The sequence below is a fragment of the Nannochloropsis gaditana genome (assembly GCF_000240725.1).
Source record: "Nannochloropsis gaditana CCMP526 unplaced genomic scaffold scaffold131, whole genome shotgun sequence".
In the NCBI taxonomy this organism is placed as follows: domain Eukaryota; class Eustigmatophyceae; order Eustigmatales; family Monodopsidaceae; genus Microchloropsis; species Microchloropsis gaditana.
Genome location: NW_005803822.1, coordinates 21,929 through 32,604, shown reverse-complemented (window position 1 = coordinate 32,604; position 10,676 = coordinate 21,929). Strand labels below are relative to the sequence as shown.

Sequence of the window (10,676 nt, the reverse complement as noted above, 5' to 3'; positions counted from 1 at the left end):
GGAACGCTGCTGGGGTTTCATTGAGGAGAAAACGGGCCATGCATGTGTGCTAGGGGAGTGGGGAGGGAAGTATGACAGTTATCACAACGACAAGGACATGGTTTGGCAGGACCGTTTTGCCAAGTACCTGGTTGAAAAGTGCATGTCGGATCAGTTCGTGTGGGACCTGAACCCGGAGAGCGGGGACACTGGGGGGGTCCTCAAGGCCAATTGGTGGGACGCGGAGGAGAAGAAACTCGCCCTCTACGATACTGTCCAGCCCCATCCGTCCTGGCTATGGAAGGAGGGAGATACTTTCTATTTGGAACCTGGCGAGTACGCGAACCCGAAGTGCGACCCTTACAACAAGAAGCACTGAGGACGTAGGGTAAAAGGAGGACGGGGGGGGATGTCAATTTGTACGCATATTGAGATGATAGGGCACGTCCTGCCTTGTCTCGACTGTGATTAAGGATACTACGAGCTACTGGAGAAACGGACAGCATTGGGGATGTATGTCTGTGTGTATGGAGAAGCAGGAAAAGATTCAGAAGCATTTTTAGACCCAAAGACTTAAAATGTATCCTTTTCTCTTCTTTGAACTTCAATATTGGCGCTTTGAAAGCGCTTTTTAGGACAGCACGAGCCTGGAATTGGGACTAATTCCACATAAAAGTACATGACCGACGTGAAAGTGACACGTTTGTCTAAAGACAGAGAAGTAAATGCAATGTCACTCTCAGAATAAGGCACATCTTTTTCATGTGTCTACCTTATTTTTTTCACTCCGATATTTTGCAACAGAGTCTAATGTACACAGCAGCAGATTTCAATGTATAGGCTTTTCCATTTCCAGGTTGACTCCTTTCTAGAACTCTCTCATGTAAGAGTTCACCTCCGCCAAAAAATCCTCTCTCTCCGCCTGCGAGGCAGTGTCACAGCTATACATCCCAAGCCATAGCAAAGTACACTGCGCGTCGAACAAAGGTCGGAGTCCCCGCGCGATAATCCGCCGTCCTGGGTCGCCCACGTATCGAATCACTTGGTAGGAGGAGCCATACGTGGTCACGACCCCTACTTTCTTGATGTTTTTCAAGCATGGAACCAGACCCACCACGGAAGCTGGAGGAGACGTAGGTGTGGGGAGGGTGAAGGCACTGTGAGGCAGGAAGGTCCGATCGATCCACCCTTTCAGGATGGCGGGCTAGGCGGGTGCATGGAAAAGGACAAGCAAGAGGAGGAAGCATCCGTAAGGAAAAAGTGACTTGGTGCTGTATGGGCACTGATGTAACAATGTTAAGAACGGTCCCTCAAGTGGAATAAATGACTCGAAAATTCGGCTTGTGGTGCTGTCTTTGTACCGCCACCATTTCTCTTGTACTCCCTCCTTGCAACATCCTTTTTTCTATGGTAATTTTCATGTTGCCTTGCCTCCGACTTACCATGGCATACCACCACGTTGGATATACAAAAATTAAGGCATCACACCACTTAAGGAGGTCGATATATCGGAGGAGAGCCGCTTTATCGGGTGTGCCCTCATCGTGCCGGTCTGAGAGCGGCTTCATATACTCCCTTATGTCACTTGCTTGCATACATGGCTGAAAACCTTCCTCGTAGAGAGATAGAGTCTGTACTTCGTGTCCAGCTTCTTGAAGCGACCGATGAGTTGTTTCAAAGCAGGCGCCATTGAAAGAAGAAGTCCCCATGGGATGCGCGTGGAGGAGAAGGACGCGTCGAGGAGGGTCGGACGGGTGGCGGGGCGGGGGGGGTATGAATGACGTCCATCGATTGGCAGCTGAGGCCAAAAACCGTGACAGAGGGTCCCAGAGGAAAAGAGATAATTCTTTATTACCACGTGGCATCCTGTTGCTGTTGTATGTGCGTTGTAGTATCAGATCAAGTCGTTGGAAAAGGCAACAAAACACAGGCATAAGCATTTTACCGGGGAGGTTCAAGCATCGAGGTGACTCTGAGACATAGACGCCTTTGCGTTCCCGGGCGCATGCCACACATAATAGGTACCAAGAGGAGGCGAAAGTATAAGGGTGCCATATAAGGGTGTCACACTGATGGACAGCGGTGACAACACTTATACTTCTCCTTCATTAGCTCACAGCACTCGTATTTTCCCAGCTTGGACTACTCTTCCTCCAAAAGCAAGTAAACAGCAAGGACAAAGTGGAAGCTGAGGCCTTTGAAGTATATAGATAGTACTCTTGTGGGTTTTCTGGGCACAATAAAGGTCTATCTCTAGAAATGACGCTATAGGGAGATGGATTATTGATTTCAGGGAAAAAAGAGTGGCCGGTACAAAGTTAAGTGACCCTCGAGGTGCTCCTCATCGAGCAAGACAATGTTTTTCCCGAAAGTTAAAGAGCGTTCAGAAAATCGCCCCATCCACTTTTTCTTTCTTCGCAATGACCGTAGAGGTTAATGGCTCTTTTCGAAAAGAACGCAACGTGACCTCATCCGTGTCCCTCCCCCTTTCTTCGCTCCACCCAGCAAAGAGGATTGCTTGCAGACAGCGTTAAGAACCCAATTCCTCGTCAAGTATCGATCGAACTCAGTTGTTGATGGTAATTTCGACTTCGACCCCGGGCTCAATCACGATGTTCGTGATGCTCTTCACAGCATCCGAAGACGTGTGCAGGTCAATAATACGTTTGTGGATGCGCATCTGCATAATGTGGCAAGACAGCACCGGAAAAACTAGGTATAAGAATAACACGCAGGGCGATGCACCTTGCTTGAAAGCCACGAAAGGAGAAGACAACTCCAATTGAAAGCGTAAGCCCCCCGGATGAAAGAGTGTCAGCGCCTCTCGCCCACTTCCACCCCTACGGCCGACCCCTTTAGCGCCGTCCGCCCTGCACGTACCTGGAACCGGTCCCACGTGTTGGTTCCCTCGCCGTTGGGAGATTTGCGGGTCGTGATCTTCAGCTTCTTCGTCGGGAGTCTGTGTGCCGAGAAAATTCGTCAGCTTCCACTCGTTGGATTCCCCCTCGCATTGCACACGTCTTTCACGATTATGATTTCGCGTGATTCCCCTCTCAAGTATGAGAACCGCTGCTTCCTTCTTTCCAACTTCCTTCAGCCTCTTTCTTTCTTCCCTCCTTCCCTCCTGTCCCTCCCCCTCCCTCCCCTCCTACCGAACAGGCCCAGCAACCTTTAAGTGCTTGCTATGATTCACAGCTCGAGTCTTCAATGCCTCGCAAACCTTTTCCAGGTCCTTCACGTTCAGCGAGGTGAGCGTGATGCGGATGCGGTGGATCTGATGACAATGAAGGGAGACAGAGAAAATTCGATGCGATAATCATACGGACATGAGTACCAGCGTGTCACAATCTGCCGTACGCAAATTTTTTGCGTCCCGACACATCCTACCACGCAAATGCATGCACACATAAGAATTCCTCTTGAAGGCAACCTTGCCCACCCATTCTCATCCCGGTTCTGACCTGCTCCTCCTCCTCGGCGAGGACTTTGGGCTTGACAATATCGGCCATGTTTGGAATGTAGGGTGTGAAAATTAAAGTTGCTGGAAGAGGCGCTGTAGAAAGTGGAAGGAAAAGAGGTTGCGTCCATGAGTAAACAAGTCAACGGACGATATTCAGGGCATGGAGCCATGCGCCGCAACCCTAGGAAGCTGACAGAGACCTCATCGACACAGGAAGTAGTTAGAAGTCCGCACAAGAAGCAGAATGCTCCTCTGAGACCGGCGACGATCTGCCTTGAACTAATGCTTTTAATCCTAGGTCGTCTGGACAAACAGCATTCGCTCTCCAACCCCGTACTCCCATACATCATCCCCCTAATTGTTCCCTCCTCGAGCTGGGCTTTGCAAAATGCTCCCTCCCTCCTACGCTTGCTCCATCTACAGAGGAAACTTTGCCTACCTGAAGCGAGAAAGCACCAGCGGTAACCTGCAGATGGTCAGAAAATGGGTGGAGGTAGGGTGGGAGGATTAGACATCAGCACACGGGCTTCTTTACTTATACCAAAGCCCAAACCTCAATCATTCTAATGAGTCCCTCACCTGATCCGGCGGGGCTATAAGTAGCGGTGAAATTCAATTAGAGCGTGTGTGTATCAAAGAGGGTTTAAAAAGAAGGATGAGAAGAAAGAATTATGGTATGGTTCCGAGGGCCTGTGGCAGCCGTTGGTTTTTATTCATCGGGAAAAAACAACATCACGACGGGTGAGCAGCGCCCATATCCATTGCAACTCTCTACCAGGTAATAGAGGCTTTGGCATGCATTGGCACGTTTAGGTGGCCTTGATCGCATGTCCCATGTGCAATTATGCGTGGCCCTGGCGGAAACGAGGAAGAGTGGAGGAGGAAGACAGGTGGGTCCACACAGACTGTGGTCGAGGGAGGGAGGGCGGGAGGGAGGGAGGGCGGGAGGGAGGGAGGGCGGGAGGTAGCGGCAAAACGAGTTCCTCAATGTCGTGTTCAGACGAGACGGAATCGAAGGTGTCGCGTCCCCTTCAATCAGCCGTCTTCCTCTTCCTGTGGTACCTGTGTTCGTATGCTTGTATAATTCTTTTCGGCATTGAAACTCATCTTACCTTGCTTGCAGATCACAACCGTGCGCTTGCCTCGTTGATGCTCTGTACGTGCCAACACGGACCCCTGTCCACTTTACCAACTACTTTTTATGTTACGCCGTTCCACTCGTTCTAGTCTTCTGCGTAACGACTCGCATTCTTCCATTCTCTCGCTTTGTGTACTCTTGCGCGCAAGCGGAATTTTCATTAAACGCGCCAGACCTTCGTCCCAGCTTTTCCTACCTTACCTCCTCCTCCATTATCCTTCTAGCAAGCTTACAGTATCTCGTCTCGTCGAGATCGACCAAGGGGCACAAGGCACAATCCCAGCCATTATACACTCATGTACTCACAGCAACCTCGGCAACGCTATTCTCGCGGAGCCAGCAACATCAGGCATCACGTTGGTAGCGGTCGTAGGGTCAACAGTGGTGACATGAGCGACGCACGCAATGGAGGGCAAAACGTCAGAGAAGGTGCCATCACCCAGCATCGAAGCTACAATGGACATCCGGGGCTCGACCAGGTAAGCTTTTGAACATCATATAGCAGCGTCTCGATGACAAAAACTCCCTTCGGTTAAATTTGAAATCCTATCTAATATAATCGTTGCATCTTTTTTTCTTCACCTTTTCGCTTCTTCCGGATACCCTTGCTGAGCAGGCGCCTCTTCCCGGACCAGGACCTTCCCCTAATACGCCTGCAGGATACGACTACCATTTCCCTTCTTTTCCTTCGGTCCACACACAGGCAGGACCTCGCAAACCTTCTCACGGAGCACCACCGAGCTCAGGTTCTCCGTCCCCTTCCCCCTTGCCCTCTGCGCCCTCCTCCCGATCTTCCTCCTCCACTTCTTCCTTCATATCCAACACTTCCTCGTCCTCAGTACCCACGGAAGAGCACCCTTCACAGTCGCAGCACCAGAAACCAGGCCACCGCGGAACGCGAGGCTATCGTCCTTCTACCTCCTCCCACCCCTCTCATGCCTCCTCCCCCAGCCCGGCTTGGGGGTCGTCTTGGAAAGACACTGCCGCAAAAGACCAAAACGGGGAAGCAGGGGGCGTTTATTCGTACTCCTCTGCCGGGCGCAGGGCCTCCTTTTCCCTGCCCACGGCGCCGCACCCGTACCCCCCGCTGTCGACGGAGGGAGGGAGGGAGGAAGGCGGGCAGCTCTCGGACGTGCCGTTGGAACAAGAAGGAGGCACGCTCTCGTACATGTGGGAGCATATGTCCTTAGATGAAAGCGGTCAGCCAGGTGGGTGGGATTGGGAAGACGTGGAAGGGTGGATCGGGCGCATGGGCAAAGGGGCGGACGAAGGGAGAGAGAGCCGAGACGCTCCTCGTGCATGGTCCCTTCATTGGCAAGACCTTATGATCTTCCATAAAAACCCCGTTCATTTCGTTTTATTTCTTCGTCCGTCTTGATCCCGTCGCCCTCCTTGGTCCCCCCTTCCCTCTCCTCGTCTCGTGCTCTCCCCCTTGCGCCTTACCCCCACGCGTTCCCCACCTTTCCCCCCCCCTCTCCTCCCCGGCCCAGGCCCTTCCCCCTACACAGGGTACGAGCATGGCATCTACCCTCCCACCTTCCCTCCCTCCCTCCCTCCCGCGGGTCCGCCCCCCCCTGCTAGCTACTTGTACTACTACGACTCGCCCTCGCCAGGGGCGTACGGGGGGATGCCAATGGTAAGAACGAGACAGAGAGGAAAGAGCCAGGGCGGCGCGTTGGCGCCATTGTGACGCAGAATGTGGCCCTTGGCGTCTCTGGGACTCTCGCCTCCCCACTGTTGGCGCTTTCTGCTATTCATGGTGGACGTGCGTCGCGACACTACCTTCCTGTCCCTGTTCCATCTGCCTTGCTCTTCCACCTATAACCTTAACCCTATCCCCCCGAATTACACATTTATTCCTGATTCGCCCTATTCACCTCATATCTACCCTCAAATTTTATACTATCTACTTTATCCCAGATGTACGGTCTTGACACCTTCTCCCCGTATCAGGACGGCTACTACTACCTCCCTCCCTCCCTCCTTCCCTCCCTCCCGCCCTCGACGCTCTCTCCTTCCTACCCTCCCTCCAGCTTTCCCGCCTACACCCCTGCCGCTGCCTCTTCGCTACCTGCCTCTCCTTCGCCAGCCGGTGACCGTGGCTATAAAGGTGCGTGGGGAGAGGACGCCTGAGAGCAAATTACAAGGTTTTGGGTTGTGGGGCCAAAGGAATGGCTATCATGGGGAAAGGAGCAGCTTGGGAGAAAAGGGGTGGGAATGCAGGTTCCGGGCTTTTGTGTTGCTGTAAGTGGCGTTGATTTTCCGAACTGGCACCATCCTTCCAGGACCCTACCCAAGTCGACGAGCAGAGGGGAGAGAGAGGGAAGGCGGAGGACGGCGCGGAGGGCGGGGACGAGGTCGGCGTGGGCCAGGGCGGGGCTATGTCGCCGTCTCGTCCTCGATGCCCCCCTCGGTGCCTGCTCCACGCCAAGAAAGGGGTGAAAAGGAAGGAGAAAGAGGAATGGAGGAGGTTGGGAGGGACAAAGGAGAGGCACAGGACGTGCACTCCGAAGGTACAGGAGGGCGGAGGGAGGGGAGGGGGGAAGTAGCGAAAGGCCACTAGTCACGTGGCAATCCGATGTGATGGAACAAGTCGGTGCAATTATTCGACCTTTCTTTGTGTTCCCCCCGCATTAATTGTCTGAGTAGGCGCAGCTGCGATGGGGAAAGAGTCCATCCCAGCGACGGCAGGCAAGGAGGCAGAGGAGGAGGTGATGGAGGCGAGGATTGAAACAGGCGTCGTTCAGATCAGCCAAAATGATTCAAAGGAGGAAGAGCCGCAAGGGGGAGTAGGCTTCGAGGGGAAGGATGGGGAGGAAGACGAAGAGAAAGAGGAGAACCGGGAGCAGGAGCAAGAGGGGCCGCAGGACGAGGAGCCCGAGAAGGAGGAGGAGGCCTGGAAAACGCCGCCGCAGGTGTTGCCAACGGGGGATCCGGTGCAGGTAGAGGAATGAGGACGGGGAAGGGAAGAAAGGTGGGGGTCGATTCAGGAGATGGAGAGGGGAATAGGGTGGGAGGAGACGAGACGGTCTGGGGCCGGGGGTGAAGTCAGGGAAAGTCAATCATCCTCGGATCACGTGTACTCACGCGTTGCATGCCTTCCCCTGCAACTCCGTCCCCATCTGTCTCTCCCCCCTCAGGCTCGATTTTTCGTCATCAAGTCCTTCTCCCCAACCGATGTGGTCCAGTCCGTACACCATTCCCTGTGGGCCTCCACGGAACCCGGAAATGCTCGCCTAGACCGGTAATGAACCCAAAACTCTTTCCAACACCCTTGTGTGTGCTCCTTTTTTGCGATTTTCTTCAGGCCCGGTCGATCTCTTCAGACAGCAAAACCTCAACTTTTATTGGAGATTCCCAACATTGTAACCCGTCTCCTTTTTCCGTTTTAAATAGCGCCTACCGCGAGGCTGCCGTGCAGGGTATCCCTGTCTACCTCTTCTTTTCAGTCAATGAATCGCGGGTGAGTGTTGGGAAGTAGGAGTGTAGAATTGAGCGGAGTATTTGAAAAAGCATAATTATGGTAGAAGATAGCACAGCTGTCATCTCAATACTAACTTTTACATAGCAATTTGTTTCTAAACACAAATCACTTATACTCGTCACTTTACGGCGGCTGGCTCATCAATCATTTCCTTCCAATTCTAACAGCGATTCTGTGGGGTAGCCCTCATGTCTTCGCCCGTGGACTTTAACACTTCCTTTCCCGCGTGGATGAAGGTGGGGTGGAGGGGAATCTTTGTAAAGAAAGATATGGAGGGAATAAGCAAGTTCAGATTTGGTAGAAATGTTTTATATCCTCTTCTCAAAGCTCCATAACACCATAATTGACTCGAATGCAGACTCAGACACATCGGTGGCGGGGAGTCTTCAATGTTAGGGTGAGTGAAAATATAGAGAGATCTGGGGTCCGTGAAAGGGCCGAGCGTTCTGGATTGTATGTAAAGTATCCCTATCTTAAATTTTTTTTCCTTCTCCTCAAAGAAGGACTTGGGGCTAGTTACATACTCAGTCCTGCATTCATCATGGTAGTGTTTCCGAAAGCACTGTGCCATAGGCTTTCATACAATATAGATCGTGATTTTGTGTTACCTCGCTCCTCCTCCTCATACATGTTGCTTCCTGCCACATTTTGGCGCCTGTCCTCGCTCAATACAGTGGCTCTTGGTGAAAGATGTGCCAAATGCTGCTTTGCGGCACATTACCCTGGCCAACAATCAGAATAGACCCTTTCCCCGCTCCCGTGATACACAAGAGGTGCCATTCAATGAGGTAAAGTTATAAAGCGAGGGGTATTTTGAGTTCTGTTTCCATCATATTTAATACAAGAGAGAGAATATAAAGCCTCTGCACGCTCGGTGACGCCAAGAATTCTTGTTGAAATCAGTTCAAACCAGCACAAGCTACACGCATGCTCTGTGCATAGCTATTCATGACTTGCTGACGAGCCTCTCCCGCTTGCGAATCATGTCACGTGTGTTCCTCTCCTGCTTTTTCTTCTCTCCAGGGCAATGAGGCTTTGCAGATTATGAACGATCACGCCTACTATTCGTCTATACTCGACGGACAAGACATCCTACCCGCCTCTTTTCAGGATCACTCTTCGACCATTTCACCCGCAGGCGCTCCTGTCTATGCGTTTGCAGCAGCTCCTCACGAGGCGCAGTATTCATCCTTTCCCGGCCAATCTTTTCAAGTCATACCACCTCAACCTATTGCCTCCACTTTCCATTCACCTCCCACGCATGGCACTTCAAGTGTCAACGGCAACGGATATTTTCCTACAGAGTACCCTAGCTACCAGTACGGAAACGGCTTTTCTCCCCGCCACGTGATCGTCACAGGGGAAAATCATCAACCCTGGTCAAGTCAGTTTTCAAAACAGCAGGACCGTACCGGCAGATATGAAGAGAGAGGCGAAGGCAGAGGGTGGGGAATGGGACATCGCGGAAACGGAGGCACCCACTCAAACGTAGGGGCTCGATCACGGTAGGTGTCGCATAAGGAAATGCAACGGGATATTCGAGACGAGAAAGGCGATGCTCAATTCAGGCTTTTCATTTTATATGAATGAAGACGGAGGTTTTCTCTCTTGAAAAGCTGAACGACTAGTTTAAAGTTTGGGCAATACAAAACTTTGCCTTTGAAACTTAGGCCTATGATATTGTCCCTTCTTCTGCTTCAGCAAGGCGGCCCCCCATCCCTTTACCAGCTTTCTCTTGAATTGTTCTAAGTGGATTTATGTTCTCCTTTACGATCGTAGACGCGGAAGTGTTTATCGGCCCGGGCGAGGCGCTCAATCGAAAGTTGGGGAGGCTCCCATGACAAAGGAGGCAAGCAGGAAGGGAGCGAAGGAAGCACCGCACGTAAACTTGACAAGAGCCAAGTCAAACGATCGGGCAGCAGCACATGACGGACAAGGATTGGAGCTAAAGAGGGAGAGGACGGGTGAAAGCGTGGACAGGGGAGGGTACCAGGCGATCGGTAAGGGCAAAGATGAGGAGCAGGTTGTGGTCATGATAAGAAAAGTTGATGATGCGGTAGAAGAAGTCGAGAAGAATGGCGATGAACATTCTGGACAGGCTCCTTTATTGCCAGCCGTGGCTCCCACGGCGCTGGTAGTGTAGAGCGTTCGACGCTTGAATAGAAAGAGGAGTAAGACGCGCATAAGCAGCGTAATATGTGAAAAAGGAGACTAAGTGAAATTATGGGAGCTGGTTTTCTGCGTCGATTGAGTACCAGACGTAAAATCAGAGGAAGGACATGTTCCTTCTTCGGGGCTCCGAAGAGACAGCATAAGTGAAAGTACCTTTTCACTTCAAGACGAAAGGTTTTTGCGAAGTTGTTCGCGCATGTCTTCGTTTTAACTTAGAGACATGAAGAGCTGGTTTTGTAAGGACACATTACGAAAGTATCAAGATCTGTCTATAAGATTTTTGGTGTGCATGGGACCTCATCCGGCGAGAGTTTACAAATAAGAGCGCTACATTTTGCAAAAGACCTCTGCTACAGCAAAATCCATAATAGTAACTACAAGAAGGAAAAATTGCTCGATTACGATGCAGGGTGTTCAAGCCTTGGAATATATAATGAGAAAAT

At 51.6% G+C, this 10,676-nt stretch overlaps 1 protein-coding gene across 1 annotated transcript; it reads right to left on the bottom strand.

Annotated features, from left to right (window-relative positions):
* Positions 1-1,421: 1,421 nt before the first annotated feature.
* NGA_2116100 (nad h dehydrogenase) lies at positions 1,422-1,860 on the bottom strand (the record flags this gene model as incomplete). The annotated part of the gene is made up of 1 exon (XM_005855691.1): positions 1,422-1,860. A coding segment is annotated over one exon (439 nt), but the record flags the coding sequence as incomplete, so codon positions are not given.
* Between the last annotated feature and the right edge of the window lie 8,816 nt (positions 1,861-10,676).